The sequence below is a fragment of the Alosa alosa genome, chromosome 13 (genome assembly GCF_017589495.1).
Source record: "Alosa alosa isolate M-15738 ecotype Scorff River chromosome 13, AALO_Geno_1.1, whole genome shotgun sequence".
Taxonomy (NCBI): Eukaryota; Metazoa; Chordata; class Actinopteri; order Clupeiformes; family Clupeidae; genus Alosa; species Alosa alosa.
In genome coordinates, this window is record NC_063201.1 from 26,796,877 (window position 1) to 26,813,437 (window position 16,561).

The following is a 16,561-nucleotide window of genomic DNA, read 5'->3' on the forward strand; positions in this document are numbered from 1 at the left end:
GTCATTGTAGTCATGTATAATTCTAGAAACTCTGGGCCAGATGTACTAACGCTTTTGTGGCCACTTCAGGCGTATTTGTTTCGCAATGTGCGAGTAAAATCATTGCGAGGTATGTACAAACAGGCCGCAATGATGTAAAAGTGCAAACTGCCTGTCGCGGGAGGTGAAAGTGGCAGATTGCGTTTGTGTTATGCATATGCATTCATGGATGGATCCAGGGGAAAGTGGGAGTTTAGCGTAAAAAGATGGGAGGGGAAGCGTAAAGAGCGCCGAATTATGTATTCCGCAAAAGCGCCCGTCTATTCTGCGCCTAAATACTTCCGCTTTGTAAAAGCAGGTGTTAATCCAAATTGCAGTTCAATGTGTCAATAAGAGAACCTTTCAAAGACAACAGAATCGCTATTTAGAGCACCAGTTTTGTAAGTCTTTGTACTATCAAAAGCAACATTAACTTTCACTTTCATGTCATTCACTTAAACTTTCCTACTTGCTAGATTTGACCAATCTTCCATAACCTACGTGCACAAGTAGTTTGAGTAGAACTACTGATCTTCATTATTTCCCTGCTTTGTTCATCTTATCATGTATGGTATTATTTCATGATCGCTAAACGTTTATTGTTTCTTTTTAATGTTGTCATCAGTTAACTTCGTTTAACTGTGCTTGTATGTAGGCTCTGCCAGTTGTAGATGTTCGTAAATTGCGTTTATGGGCGGAGAAAGGCAGAGAAAGGCGCAGTTTACACTAAGGATTGAACGATTGATAAATACGACGGAAACTTGGGTCTGACAGCGTTCGCAATCTGCGGTTTGTCCATGACGCTGATAACGCTACGTTCACAAATGTACGTACATCTTGCCCTCTGTCTGTAACGTTTAGTAGTTGCATGGATTTACCGTCTACTCTATATTCTTACATGGGCGGCCACATGCACATATAGACATGAAGCCACATCATGTTGAACTGGGCGAGTAACACACTGCAACTCTTCAATAGGAAGTGAAAAGCTCTGTGTTTGACAAACTGCGTAAGTTCTGGGTATATTAGTGAAGAACGGAAATGATTTCTAAGAGAACCGACACTGCAGAACCGACACTGCAGAGCCGACACAACAGAACTGACACTGCAGAACTAACACTGCAGACCTACAGTCTGCAGACCCCTTATCTCTTCTTGATTTGACTTTAACCTTTAATCCAAATTTGGAAAAAATGAAGAGAGCTCTGCACATTTTCTGATGTCATCCTACGGTTGCTGAGTGACGGTCATATTCAGATTTGCAGTGGTCTCTTAATTTTGAATATGACTGTCAACTCATTCGAATGTCACTCAGCAACCGTAGGATGACATCAGAAAAAGGTGGTCTTTTTTCTAGAGCTGTATATACAGTATCTCTGAGAAGACATCATGGCCTAGACTGTGGCTCAAGGCACCTGATGAGTGATATTGCTGAAGTTGTAGATTTCTTTATGTTTTCCCCTAAATCACCATTATCACTCTGAAGAAGAGCTTTTGGCTCAAAACCTAGGGCGATTAAATGTTTTTTAAGGAACTGGGAGTGCTGTCCTTTTTCTATACATTAATTATACCACAGTAAGGATTCAGCACCTAGATGACTTTGATCAGAGGGTGTTGAGCGTGTTTTTTTCAGTGATCTTCCCCTAAACCACAAAATGATAATACTGTAGTTATTCAAGCCAGAGTTTTTGTTTGAAATCAGTGCTATATTCAACTTTCCACATTGTAATAATGAAAATAATAATAATAATGATGTGTCATATCTGTTTTAATATCCTTAGTTTCACTGTGAGGTACTGAATAAGAAAAGATAAGATTGCCATGAATATATATGCCTGTGTGCTCTATGCTGACATGTCAGTGGGCTGCAGTCTGTTGGTCATGTAGACTGGGCACTGCTGACAGGATGAAGCATTGTATGGGCTTATATATGGACCAACACTCCCCACTAATGGCCGCAGAACAGCAGTGCAACAGTCAACGGATCAAACTCCTCCGCTCGCTTGACTAGCTTGTAATGTTTCTTAAATCTGTCTTTCTGTCTGTTTAACACTCACTTTTTCTCATTGGTGTACATGTTAACCTACTGTACAGACTGAAAAGTCAAGTGCTGTGTTTACAAGTGTTTGTTTCAGGCTTTGTGTTTTTGTTGTGTTGAGGATTTGTGGTGTAGTTTTCTGCTGTCCATCATGTTGTCTATGTTCATTAGTTTGGTGTTTGGTGTTTGTAAATGTGAGGACCTAACTCTCTGCTGCGCTCCCTCTGCGTAGAGTTTCCTGAGCCGCAGACTGAAGGGTTCCATTAAGCGGGCCAAGAGCCAGCCCAAACTGGACCGCACCAGCAGCTTCCGCCACATGATCCTGCCCCGGTTCCGCAGCGCTGATCAGGACAGGTACGTCAACCCCACCCCACCACCACCACATACCCCCTCTATTCCCACCCCACCACCACATACCCCCTCTATTCCCACCACCCCCCACACACACACACACACACACTCTCTCTCTCTCTCTCACACACACACACACACATTACTTACACACCCTACCAACCCTACTCTCCTCCCCCCACCTCTGGCCCTTTTCTCACTGTCTTGCCTGCAGGTGGCTCTGTGTGTGTGTGTGTGTGTTAATATGTGTGTGGTTGTGCCTATCAGCAAAGCTCAGCGGAGGCTCTGATACCTTGAGAGAGAGAGATGGGTTGGCTGGCCCGTCTGATGAGATCAACAGGCACCTGTAACCGCCAGAGGCTCTGATGCTCCCATGGTGTTTCCTCATGGCTCTTAGTTTGATGCATTACATATATTTATTCTACTCCTTGGGTGAATTTCCCATTGTCCTACGTAATTTAGAACCACCATTAACCGTATGTTATTTGCACACCTATGAAGTAGATCAATGTTTTTGGCCGTATCACACTTGTATATTAATTCGCCGAACACGTCCCGTGGGGGCAGCTGTGGCCCACTGGTTAGCACTCTGGACTTGTAACCGGAGGGTTGCCGTTTCGAGCCCCGACCAGTGGGCCGCGGCTGAAGTGCCCTTGAGCAAGGCACCGAACCCCTCACTGCTCCTCGAGCACCGCTGTTGAAGCAGGCAGCTCACTGCGCCGGGATTAGTGTGTGCTTCACCTCACTGTGTGTTCACTGTGTGCTGTTTGTGTTTCACTAATTCACCGATTGGGTTAAATGCAGAGACCAAATCACGGGAAAAGTATATATACTTATACTTATACGTTGCATCCGAGCTGTAAAATGCAGACGTTCAGAACATAGCAACATTGTAGCATATGACAGAGGTGGCTTTTAGCTAGACTGCTGAATGACAGCAGGCTAAGTAAAATAGCGATGTTTCAAAGCTAAAGTTCATCAGAATCTTGGGATACGCCCGCTTGACAACAGGAGAGATAGAACTAACGACTGGCCTTTGGCCGTAGCAACCATCTATTTAGAACTAGTAACGGCAGTTTGTCCTGCAAGTTCAAAAATTAGCGGATATGTGTCGGAAGAAAGTAGTTCTACAAACAAGACAGTTTTAGCGATTAAAACGTTTAAATTGTAACAGGAAATGAACACAACGCAAGTGGCAACAGTGGAATAAGCGGGATAATGGACTCCACTGTGGTCTGTTCACAGAAATTAATGCACTTACAAGGTTTAAACCGTTTCGCGCCGGGGCCGTTTTACAACCTCGACTGTGCATTAATTTCTGTGAACAGACCACCATGTCGTCCATTATCCCTTACATAGTAAATATATATTGTACCTTGTACTTCCTTATGTACTCCTTATACACATTGGCTATATAGCCTACCTGTGCTGTGCTCCTCAAACACAGAGGCTGCTTGTTCTATGGCAACTTCATGATTATAATGTATTCCAAACCCACTGTCAAAACACTACCTTGAAAAGTTACACCGTCAGAGTCCGGTGCATTCCGTTTTCATGGTTTATTCATTCACTGAACCTAACTCAAGAAAGGCAGGTCAAAGATTTTTGAAGTTTGTGTGTAGGCTACTCTCACAAAGGCCACGGTCAGTCTTAATGTGACGTGCTTCAAAGCCACTGTGTCATTTCCTTTTCAATGCCTCCTCTCTTCAAGATATCCCCAACTTCAGTATGTGTCCTGAGCTGCGCTCCGTTGAGCCAAACTGCGGCAATTTATCCACTCACCATCACTTGAAATGTGAAACCACATGGTGTCTACATCTCTTGTTTTTGAATTACATTACGTTTACATGTATTTATTTAGCAGACGCTTTTTTATCCAAAGCAATTCACGTCAATTATATTACAAGGGCCAGTTACATTGTCTCTGGAGCAACTCGCGTTTAGTGGCTTGCTCAAGGGCACAACAGCGGAAGCCGGGTATTGAACCTACAACTTGTCTCTTTTCTTTTATCAGAGCTATTATTTCCTTCAAAGTTGCATGCTGTTGGTTAGTGCGTAGTATCCAACCCCAGTAGGTATTGATAGCTGCTCAAAGCGCCCATCAATATACGCATGACTAATCCAAGGGGCTATTTCAGGTACATCAGTAGCCTGCTAATAATGCTGATGATGTGGTAGGCTGATGAAGTTCATACTGTGCAGGAAATGGTAGAGTGGTGTTCGTGATGCCCTGTCAGGAGGCCTGGTCTGTGATTTAGTCTGACGCATGAGCTGCGTGTGTCAGCGGTGATATGATGTGATGTGCAGGCCAGTCTGTCGATTTCCTCTCGCTGCCCCCTTCCTGGTTCTCTCTTTTGACCTGGTTTGCACACACACACACACACACACACACACACACACACACATTTTTGTCCTTTGCAATGCGCCTTATTAGGTCCCACAGTTTACATAACAATGTGATTTCCTCTGAGAGGTATCTCCCTGTCTCCCCACCTTTTTCATCTGTTCCTGTCTCTCTCTCTCTCTCATCTTCCTCCTCCCATCACCATCCTGGTCATACTCTCTCCCTATTCCTCTCTCTCTCTCTCTCTCTCTCTCTCTCTCTCTCTCTTCTCTATCCTATTCTTCCTCATTCTCTCTCCCTCCCCCACTCTTGCTTTTATTTTTCTCATTCTGACTCATTCCTTTGGGTCTATTTATAACCCTTCCTCTCAACATCCATGCCTCTCTCCCTCTCTCTCTCCCTCTCTCTCCCTCTCTCTCTCAATTTCTCTCTCTCCCTCTCCCTTCCTCTGCCACCACTCCGTATGTATGTAATGCTCCGATGCACATATTACTTGTGAATGTACAGTATACAAAACACTGAGACCAGGGGGATCGCAAGGCTCTCGGATTCATCAGGGACACAATAGTAGGGACTTTGCACTTTCCTTTACTCCTGTCTGTCTCTCGCGCTAACATTCTTCTCTCTCTCCTGTCTGTCTCTTGCTCTAACATTCTCTCTCCTGTCTGCTCGTTTTCTGCCTGTATTAATGTATGAGTGAATGAATGAGTGTGTGTGTGTGTGTGTGTGTGTGTGTGTGTGTGTGTGTGTGTGTGTGTGTGTGTGTCTGTGTCTGTGTGTGTGTACATGCATGTGTGTGTGTGTGCGCGCATGTTGTGTGAGTGTGTAGATATGTATATACATGTGTCACTGTATGTATGTGCTAGGTGGTTAGGTGTGCTAGGTGTGAGACATAATTACTGGGGCACTCAGCACCACAGGCGAAACCATGCTTATGTTTGCAGTACGCCATCTCTGTGCGTCCCAGACGTCCAAATAGGCAGTTTTGGCAGTTCTCCAGGAAAATAAAATAAATGAAAATGTATGTTTATCTCCATTTCTGTGTCCAGATTTTCTGTAAAACTAGTGACAAACAGGTGTTAGTGCTCTGAGCTTTCACTGGGTTTCAAAGGTGTCGCAATCAGTAAATAAGTTATTATAATCTTCAGTGACTTTTCCTTGTTTCCTGTACTCATAAAGGATAAGGTTTTACAACCAGAAATATTCTCTGAAACGATTTGAAGAGTTAAGCTTGACATGCACAGCCCATTGAATAAAAATTAATTCCACTCTATTTCATTTGCTTTGTATCAGAGTTCCACATCGCTCACAGACTAACCTCAATTAGAATATATTGCTGCCTTGCACTCTAGGTTTCACTGAAATACTTTTTTTCCATTTCTTTCTCTTACTCTCTTTGTCCCTTTCTTTTCCATTTGGGGATGTTCGCTGCAGGACTCGCCTGATGCAGAGCTTCAAGGAGTCCCATTCCCATGAGTCTTTGCTGTCTCCCAGTAGTGCTGCGGAGGCACTGGACCTCACCCTGGACGAGGATGCCATCATCAAGCCTGTCCACTCCAGCATCCTGGGCCAGGAGTATTGTTTCGAGGTGGGGCCCTCTTCTCAAAAGCTGAAGCATTTCAGCTCCATCGTGAGGCAGTGTTTGTTGGTCCCTTTCTGTGCTCCTCTGCAGGTCTTTCAGGTTCCTCTGTTCATCATCTGTTAAACTGTGTGCAACACTGGGCTTGAGGATAACCAGGTGTATTAAAGGAGAACTCAGTGCTACAGTGCTACACTCTGGGGGGCATGATTGTGAAGGTGCACTGTAACACTGTAGCTGCCTGGCTCCTCAAGCTGTCGGCTGCAGCAACTCAAGCTTGGTAGTAGCCGACAGTACTCGGTGACCACATCTATGTAAAAAATGGCCAGAGCTCTCCTTTAAAGCAATGAGTTACGAGCTAAAATGGCTGGTTACATACATATGTGACTGTGCCGGACTGGCATATCATGGTGGCACAACTGTGTAGGAGGCATTGTAATCCCCACAGTAATGCTACCGCCATCTGGCAGTCTGAAGGATGCAGTGCTATGCTAAGGGTTTGAGAGGAGAAGCTGGCGGTGTTGAGCTGTGGCACCCACACAAGTTCTTGTAGGCCCATATCTGAGTTGATTTACTTTCTTTTGTCCCTTTTGGTGGAGCCAGATGACCAGCCTCATGAAGGCTTATGTCCCCAATCGGATCTTCTCCACAAATGTTGTATCTCCCCTATTTCCAGGAAACGACATCTCTTACTCTAGCATTCTCAGATTATATATTGTACCCCTTAGACACCAGGCACATCCCACTGGTTTATTGGGGTGGTGCTTGGCGTTTCATCTCTCCTCTATGTCTTGCTGTAAATTCAGGTGACGACGGCTTCAGGAACAAAGTGCTTTGCATGCCGCTCTGCCGCAGAGAGAGACAAATGGATCGAGAATCTTCAGAGAGCCGTCAAGCCCAACAAGGTACAACAAAAAAGTCAAAACAGAGACTGGCGTGTAGAGATATCTGCTGTTCGCCATCTCTCCACGCTCCCATGCTTCCCATTTGTCTGATGTAATCAAGGTGTCTTTCTCACATGCCCATCTTTAATCTCTCCACGCATGCCTGCTCATGTTATCTTTTCATTTTCAGTCAAGTGCACTTGAGGCAGATGTCATTTTGCGTTCTATCACCAGCAGCCTGGCAAACACCTTTCCTATTTGGTGTGTGTGCGCGTTCTACAAAAATGTTATATGAGGATTTTTTTGAAGGACGGAAGGAGATGGGTACAAAGAATGAGAGAGAAAGAGAAAGAGAGAGAAAGAGTGAGAGGGTGGGAGAGACAGAGAGAGAAAAGGGAGAGAGAAAGAGAGTGAGAGGGTGGGAGAAACAGAGAGAGAGAAAAAGAGAAAGAAGGAAGGAGAGAGAGAGAGATAGAGAGTGAGAGGGTGGGAGAGACAGCGAGAGAAAGAGAAAAAAAGAGGGAGAGAGAAAGAATGAGATGGTGGGAGAGACAGAGAGAAAGAGACAGAAGGAAGGAGAGAAAGAGAGAGAGGGAGAGAGAGAGAGAGAGAGAAAAAAACGTTAGTCATTACAGCATGACTGTGATTGCCTGGATGGCTCAGTTTGCTCATCCAATCCAGATGCACTGACAGCAGGAGCCTAGAATTGAGCCCTCAAGCACCAAGGACATGCCACAGGAAATAGGAAATACATTTTTATACAACAAACAGCACTATCATTACAAACCTTAGATTTCCAGGCTGAACAGGAGGTAACAAAACAAGGGAAAAGACTGAGCAATGCATTTGTTTAGCAATAAATGCTATGATAATGTTTTGTACGTGAACTGGAGAGCTCACTTTCTTTCAGGCCATTCGACTATTGAAGAAGAAATGTTTACTGAAATGCTGAATATATTTAGCTGTCTATATTCAGCATTAAGGTAGGGGGTTGAAGGAAAGGAGTTTGCTGAGCAGAGAGAGAGAATGAGAGATAGAGAGAGAGAGAGAGAGAGAGAGAGAGAACAATCTAGTGGCATGTGGATTGGAATAAATGAGTCACCATTCTCTTAAAAGCAATTCTTTGCAATCAGCCTGGCGCTGTCATCTCCCTGTGGGAATTTCAAATATAGTCCCGACTTCATAATCATCCTTGATCGAAGGAGAGTGGGAAAAAAGTTCACTTCCTCTTAAGATTATTGCCAGCCACCCACCTCCCCCACACACACACACACACACGAGCACACACACACACGAGCACACACTCACACCACCATTCATTCTCTCACCTGCTTTGTATACGTGCTTTGCCAAGATGCACACACACACCTTAGCTCTCTCGCCACTACCCAGCATTCTCTCTGTCTCCCCCTCCTCCTCCTCTCCGCCGCTCTCGTCTCACCTGTGTCCGCCGCTGTCCCCTCCGCTCCTCGTCCCGCCACAGGACAACAGCCGGCGGGTGGACAACGTGCTGAAGCTGTGGATCATCGAGGCGCGCGAGCTGCCGCCCAAAAAGCGCTACTACTGCGAGCTGTGCCTGGACGACATGCTGTACGCGCGCACCACCAGCAAGCCGCGCACCGACACCGTCTTCTGGGGCGAGCACTTCGAGTTCAACAACCTGCCGGCCGTACGCAACCTCCGCCTGCACCTGTACAAGGAGACCGACAAGAAGAGACGCAAGGTCAGAGGGAAAGCATGCTTTCGTTTAAGTTTGAGGCTGACCCGTTTACGGCCTCTGGTTTACAGTTATTTCTGGTAGATATGCAAAACCAGCTTGCCACTGTCAGTGATGTGATCAACGCTGTTTTATTGTCATTTCGTAATTAGGACAATTTGTTGTTTTTTCCCCTGTAAGACTGTAATCCTAATTTGTGCTGCCATTTGTTATTTCATTTGTCAATTTTTTTTTCAGTAATGTGTTATTTTCCATTTGATAACACAAACAAAGTCAGATTCATCCACTGTGCTAAGCAGTCTGTGAGTGGAAGTGGATTCTCTTTCTCACTCTCTCTCTCTCTCTCTCTCTCCCTCTCTCTCTCTCTCTCTCCCTCTCCCTTTCTCTCTCCCCCGCTCTCTCTCCCTTTCTCTCTCTCTCCCCCTTTCTCTCCCCTCTCTCTCTCTCTTTCTCTCTCTCTCCTCATTCTACAGGAGAAGAGCACTTACTTAGGCCTGGTCAGCATCCCCATCTCCAGCATCACTGGCCGGCAGTTTGTGGAGCAGTGGTACCCTGTCATCCAGCCCAGCGTCCTGGCCAAGGGCGGCGGCGTTGGGGGCGGCAAGATCATCAACGCCTCGCTGCGCCTCAAGTCGCGCTACCAGACCATGAGCATCCTGCCCATGGAGCTGTACAAGGAGTTCGCCGAGTACGTCACCAACAACTACCGCACGCTGTGCGCCGTGCTGGAGCCGCTGCTGAGCGTCAAGAGCAAAGAGGAGGTGGCCTGCGCCCTGGTGCACATCCTCCAGAGCACGGGGAAAGCAAAGGTACCTCTGACCCCTCTCAGCCACCGTAGTCTCATAGCCATTAGTTAGGCGTGCTGGTGCACATCCTGCAGAGCACGTGGAAAGCAAAGGTACCTCTGACCCCTCTCAGCCACCGTAGTCTCATAGCCATTAGTTAGGCACCTTGGTGCACATCCTCCAGAGCACAGGAAAAGCAAAGGTACCTCTGACCCCTCTCAGCCACCGTAGTCTCATAGCCATTAGTTAGGCACCTTGGTGCACATCCTCCAGAGCACAGGAAAAGCAAAGGTACCTCTGACCCCTCTCAGCCACTGTAGTCTCGTAGCCATTAGTTAGGGTGTCTGGTGCACATGTTCCAGAGCGCGGGGAAAGCAAAGGTACCTCTGACCCCTCTCAGCCACTGTAGTCTCGTAGCCATTAGTTAGGTGCTCTGGTGCACATGTTCCAGAGCGCGGGGAAAGCAAAGGTAGGGCAGCGCCCCAGGGCAGAGGGTCATGTCTGGAGGTGTATGCTCAGCTGTGTCTGTGTCTCAGTTGTCTTGAAGCCCTATTATATTAGTCCTATGATTAGTCCTCAGACAGACAGATTAGACAGATGTCTTTCTCGGGATTGGAGCATCTGCTATGATGATGCACTATTAGCATACTGCTAGCAACACAAATGTGAAACAAGCGATGCACTTCATGGTTCTCTTTATCCGTTCTTGTGTTTTAATCCTTTTGTCTCGTCTCCACAAGGACTTTCTGTCAGATATGGCCATGTGTGAGGTGGACCGCTTCACTGAGAGAGAACACCTCATTTTCCGCGAGAACACCCTGGCCACCAAAGCTATAGAAGAGTACCTCAAACTGATTGGACATAAGTACCTCAAGGATGCTTTAGGTGATGTCATCCATATTCAAAATGCTGTGTACCTGGAAATGTGGATATTGTGTGTGTGTGTGTGTGTGCCCCAACTGTATTATGTATATACTGTATATACTGTTCTTTGTGGAATTATTAACTCGACCCCTGTGTGTAGGTGACTTCATCCGAGCCCTCTACGAGTCTGAGGAGAACTGTGAGGTGGACCCCATGAGAACCCCTCCCTCTGTCCTCGCCGACCACCAAGCCAACCTGCGCATGTGCTGTGAGCTGGCACTCTGCAAGATCGTCAACTCCCATTGGTTAGCCAAGCATTCACCTTGTCCAATCATCCCCTTGCGCATGCAAAGTGACCAATGGCTAGGGTATATCTAAAACACAAGCTATTGCCACATACAGTAGGGTCTAGTTTTGTTTAATTGTCCACATACTGACTAAACTCACTCATTCCTGACTGATGTGACAAAATCACAGTTGAGAAGAACTATAATGGTCTAGTCCATTAGTACAGTTATAATCCATAATAAGGTAATAATCCAGTACTAACACAGATGATATTTCTCTTCAGAAAACTTGCAACCTGTAATTATGTGACATGATCATGTATAGCATTTATCCATTTGACTTACACAGTACACCAGACCTACATGCAAGATGTCTATATGACCCATGTATATGGTAATTCTTGTGTTTACTAAAGTCGTATTCAGACTGCCAGTGACTAGCGATGAGAGACTGTGGAATGTTAATGGAATTCAGCGGTTACAGGCAAAATAAGCATTGTCAACGCAAAATGGCGCGCGCTAAAGTTAGCTTTGCACAACCCTCATGAGCCTACATGTTGAGTGGTGCGAGATTCCGGTGTGGTTTCTGTGTCTGGCAGCGTGTTCCCTCGCGAGCTCAAGGAGGTCTTCGCCTCCTGGCGGGTCCGCTGTGCTGAACGCGGCCGCGAGGACATCGCCGACCGCCTCATCAGTGGCTCCCTCTTCCTGCGCTTCCTGTGCCCAGCCGTCATGTCGCCGTCGCTCTTCAACCTCACCCAGGAGTACCCGGACGAGCAGACGTCGCGCACCCTCACCCTCATCGCCAAGGTGGTGCAGAACTTGGCCAACTTCTCCAAGTGAGTCGCTTTACTGTCACTCAGCCACTTTTAGCCGCTACGCTAAGACACAGTTAATTATGGTCTGTGATTATGTCTGTGTGTTCCTGCATTGTTGGCCAGAACAGCACAATTGTTTTTGTCCTTATCTCCCAGAGTCGCTCTTGTTCTTTGTTATCTGCTTCCTGTCTGTCACCTCCCTTGTGTGTTGCATTTTCGGCCTAATCACTTGCCTTTCTCGCTCTCGCTCAATCTGTCTCTCTCTGTCTGTCTCTCTCTCTTTCTCTCTCTCTATCCTTATCTGTTGCAAACTCCTCCCTCTCTCTCTTATTCTCTTGTCTGTCATTTTTTGTCTTTATCTCTCGTTTGTCATTTTTTGTCCCCCCTCCACCCACCCCACACCACCGCCCCACCCACCCCACCCCAGGTTTGGCAGTAAGGAGGAGTACATGTGCTTCATGAACGAGTTCCTGGAGATGGAGTGGGGCTCCATGCAGCAGTTTCTGTACGAGATCTCCAACCTGGACAGCGTGACCAACGCGGGGGCCTTCGAGGGCTACATCGACCTGGGCCGCGAGCTCTCCATCCTGCACAGCCTGCTCTGGGAGGTCATGGCCCAGCTCAGCAAGGTGCTCAACGCAAACGTCAACATGCAGAACACACAGGCAGATGAGGACCAGCACGCCTCAGTGAGCCTGACACAGATGATGATGATGATGATGATGATGATGATGATGGTGATGATGACAGTGTTGATGATGAATATGATGCTGATGATGATGATTAGAGTGATGGTGAAGAATGGATGATGGATGAGGATGATGATGATGATGATGATGATGTTGACAGTGATGAGGTGATGGTTAATGAGGACGCTCCCGCTGCTGAAGTTAATGGTGATGATTATAGAAATGGTGCTGGCAGCCAGTAAACTAAAACTAAATCAAAAGTTTTGAGCCAAAAGTTTGTCCTCCTCAGTTCTACTCTTTCTTTTTTTTAAATTCCCTTTTCAGTTCTGACTGCATGTTTTACTCCGTTTTTTTTTTGTGTGTGTGTGTGTGCTCATGTTGTTGCGCCCTCCTCCTTAGGATGCCATCATCAAACTCGGCCCATTACCCCGGCTGCTTAACGACATCAGCATGGCCCTGCGCAACCCACACCTCCAGCGGCAGCCCAGCCACCAGACGGAGCGGCAGCAGGAGCGGCAGGCCGAGCGGCTCCGCTCCAGACCCAGCTTCAACCGCGGCGTCTCCTCCGACTTCCAGAACCTTATGATGCGGGACCTGAACAGGTGGGGCGGCTATTTGTGGCACAAGGGCAGAGAGGGAGAAGAGAGGGTGCGTGAGTGCCCTTGTGTCCTTGGTGTGACATGGTTCTGTTTCTCTCAGGGGCTTTTTTTTTGTTGGGAAAGGAAAGTGCCGCTCATCAATGCAAGGTGCAAATGGAAGGACACAGTGTAAACTTTTGGAAATACTTAAGAGACTCATGGCCACTGGGAAATGTTCCATGATCAAATGTTCAATGTAATGCTGAAATGTTACATGATCAGTAATATTAGTTTTACTGGGACAAGATCAGTAATGCTGTACTGTATACTAAAGTAGATACATAATCGATTCCTTGGGTGATTTGAATAATTTTCATCAAATTTCATGCAGGTATCTTGCAGGATTAGAGTTTAGTCTAGTTAGACTTTTCATATACTTTTCATAGGTCCATTTCATATGATAATTCAGTGTTTGTTTTTGATAGTTTTTTATAGTTTTATTATCAATTAAGCAATGCTATCAGCCTTTATCAATACATAACTCTTATGTGGAGAAAGCTTTTCCATAAACTGCAATTCAGATCCCTCTATTCAACAATATTACTTATATATTATTATCAGTTAATTATGGTCTGTGATTATGTCTGTGTGTTCCTGCATTGTTGGCCAGAACAGCACAATTGTTTTTGTCCTTATCTCCCAGGCGCTGTCTTGTTCCTCATTATCTGCTTCCTGTTCCTATTACTACTTGTACTTATGTATTATAAAACTTGCAGTTCCATAGATGTCACCCGCTTGCCTTCCCCGACCTCTGCCATGTCCAGTGGAGGTGTGGGCGTGCCATCAAGGGCTGGGATGCCGGGGTTCATGGACCGTGACCACCCACATCGAGCCTCGTCGAAAGACGTCTTCTACGTGACCCGACCCCCTTTGGCCCGCTCCAGTCCCGCCTACTGCACCAGCAGCTCCGACATCACCGAGCCGGACGCCAAGGTAGGCCTGCTTCGCATTGCCCCCTCACGCTCGCCTGCTCTCCAAGCTCTTTTTATGAATGCTTTTAAGCTAAAAAAAAAAAGAAAGACAAAAAAAAAAGAAAAAATGTTGTGACAAGGTGATGTTTAACTCGTTTCGTGGCTTGCTCTTCAGTGCATGTGTCCTGCTGAAGGGGGAAAGGGCTTCCAGTTGGTCCTAAGAGAAGATTGTTAGCTTTGCGCTTAGCGGCACCTGCAACAGCAACAAGGGCTTTTGCCCAAACCTCCTCTCTGTTCCCACCAAGCGATAGAGGCTCTGACCGCAGTGGAGGACATCGGGGATGCCATTGGCGCTGTGTTTTGAAGAGAGCAATAAACACAAACAGTCAAAAGGATTGTATGATGTTTGCATTGCGGCACGGTTAAAGCTGCATGGCAAACAACATATCGACCTTGGTCTACCCTTCATCCCAAAACAAAATCTTACATTTTTCAAAGTTAGAAGTGAATTGGTGACCTTGTTGGGAACACGTAAATCTAAAAATGAGTTGTCCAATGATGTTAGGCATGATGGGATTTTGTGCTCTGAAAGAAATTGGCATGCTTATTTTTCAATTTACCCAAATGCTGAAAATGCAAGCTCACATAGAGCAGCTCTTCAAATTTAAGTTGCAGAAAGTCAAGGTCATTGATTTGGCAGCCCAACCACATATCATCCATCCAGACACACTGAGCAAACTCAGTGTTGTGGTTTCACAAAGCGCCTATTTTAGGCATTTTGCTTTTCCATATTTCATATTTTCATACCTTTTGGGATGCTGGATCCTGGATAACACATTTCATCCTCCACAGACTCCATTCATTATTTAACCACACCAACCCATCTTTTTTTTTCTTTTTTTTTGAAAAAGGCAAACCCATCAGCAACTAAAAAAACAAAAGGACAATGTCCATAACTGCAGCCTTTCCCCCTCCAGGTTCAGAGTGTTAATAAAAGCATTTCTATGATGGACCTCCAGGACTCGCGCATGAACAGCGTGTCTAATCTGCAGTCTGTGGGGGATATGCTCAACTCCTCCCAGGCCTCCCTCTCCGGCCTCGGCAGCTTCGGCGGCCTCGGAGGCCTCGGTGGCGGCGGCGGTGGCAGCGGAGGCGGCGGGAGCGGCAGCGGCGGGCTGGGCGGTCAGCTCCGCGCCGGGGGCCGGCTTTCGGCCGGCTCGGGCGGCTCCAGCATGTCCGGCGGCCTGCGGCTGAGCCAGCTGAGCCAGATGGGCGCCACCACCGACTCGCTCTCCCAGCAGCAGCAGCAGCAGGCGGCCGCCATGCGCTACCCGCTCTCCTTCCAGAACCCGCTGTTCCACCTGGCCGCCGACGGCCCCCAGCACCAACACCACCACCAACACCATCAGCTCCACCACCAGCACCCGCACGGCGGCGGACGCGCTCAGCCGCCCCCTCCGCTGCTGCTCGCCCCCGAGCCCGACGGCGTGCACCAGGGCTACGCGCCGCAGTTCGGCCACAGCGGCTTCTCGCGCAGCGAGGACCTGTCCACCCTCCGCACGGCCTCGCACCTGGGCCAGCCCAGCATCATCCACTCACACAGCTACAGCGACGACTACACGCGCCACAGCCAGGCCGACTACGGCCGCCGACAGCTCTCCATGCACATGCAGGTACGCCAAGCCCCCTCTTGGGCCACACACACAGCCCAGCTGCACTGGACACACAGCCCAGCTACACTGGACACAGAATGGAGGCTGAGGACACTGGGTGTATGTGCCATGCAGAGGCTGGGTGCACTGGGTGCATGTGCTGTACAGAAATAGAAATAGATATTTATCGAATTTCCACAGCATATACACCTCTCTCTCTCTCTCTCTCTCTCTCTCTCTCTCACTCTCTCTCTCTCTTTCTCACTCTCTATCTCTTTCTCTCTCTTTCTCTCACTCTCTCTTTCTCACTTTCTCACTCTATCTTCTCTCTCTCTTTCTTTCTCACCCGCTCATCTCTATCTCTCTCTTTCTCTCACTCTCTCCCTTTCTCTTTCTAATTCTCTCTCTCTCTTTCTCTCTCTCGTCTGGTGTAGCTAGATCCATCCACTGATTGTAGTGGAAGCATACTGTTGCAGTGAGCATATGCTCCAGGAAGTTTCTGCTTTAGTTGCATGTTCAATGTGGCCCAGTGGTTACTCCCAAGGGGATAGCAACCTCAATGCACTGGAGACCACATCTGCTCCAATCAGCAGAGTCTCTTACTAGAACATCCTTCAGCACTGACAAGACCCACACAGAAAACACACACACACATACGCGCACACACATACGCGCACACACATACGCGCACACACATGCACACACACACACACACACACACACACACACACTTGTCCAGAATGTGTGTAAGCTGTGACAACACCACATTCAACCAAAATCTTCAACAATATGAGCTCCTACCTGCTGTAACTGACAGCAGAACACCGAGCAAGGTGCCACACACACACACCACAGCATGATTGATGGGTGACAGATTAGCAATGCATTTGTAATGATTCATCTTCATCAGGATAAATGACTTTGTAAATGTAAAGCTGAATTAGATTGAATTGCATATAGGTGCAACAGTACTCATTCTGGAAGGGTAA

General features: G+C 47.1%; 1 protein-coding gene across 10 annotated transcripts in view; it reads left to right on the forward strand.

The window, feature by feature from the left end:
- The window catches only part of syngap1b (synaptic Ras GTPase activating protein 1b), a 103,878-nt gene that overhangs the window by 63,269 nt on the left and 24,048 nt on the right, over nucleotides 1-16,561 (forward strand). For 5 of the 10 annotated variants that reach the window (XM_048260215.1, XM_048260214.1, XM_048260210.1 and 2 more), the window contains 12 exons: nucleotides 2,289-2,410; nucleotides 6,186-6,339; nucleotides 7,137-7,235; nucleotides 8,698-8,937; nucleotides 9,405-9,740; nucleotides 10,457-10,601; nucleotides 10,741-10,885; nucleotides 11,467-11,703; nucleotides 12,110-12,371; nucleotides 12,771-12,973; nucleotides 13,726-13,942; nucleotides 14,898-15,593. In XM_048260215.1, coding sequence (XP_048116172.1) covers nucleotides 2,289-2,410; nucleotides 6,186-6,339; nucleotides 7,137-7,235; nucleotides 8,698-8,937; nucleotides 9,405-9,740; nucleotides 10,457-10,601; nucleotides 10,741-10,885; nucleotides 11,467-11,703; nucleotides 12,110-12,371; nucleotides 12,771-12,973; nucleotides 13,726-13,942; nucleotides 14,898-15,593 — 2,856 coding nt within the window. Of the gene's footprint in view, nucleotides 1-2,288; nucleotides 2,411-5,235; nucleotides 5,319-6,185; nucleotides 6,340-7,136; nucleotides 7,236-8,697; nucleotides 8,938-9,404; nucleotides 9,741-10,456; nucleotides 10,602-10,740; nucleotides 10,886-11,466; nucleotides 11,704-12,109; nucleotides 12,372-12,770; nucleotides 12,974-13,725; nucleotides 13,943-14,897; nucleotides 15,594-16,561 lie in introns of those variants that run through there. The other 5 variants (XM_048260216.1, XM_048260213.1, XM_048260211.1 and 2 more) reach the window with 4 other exon arrangements.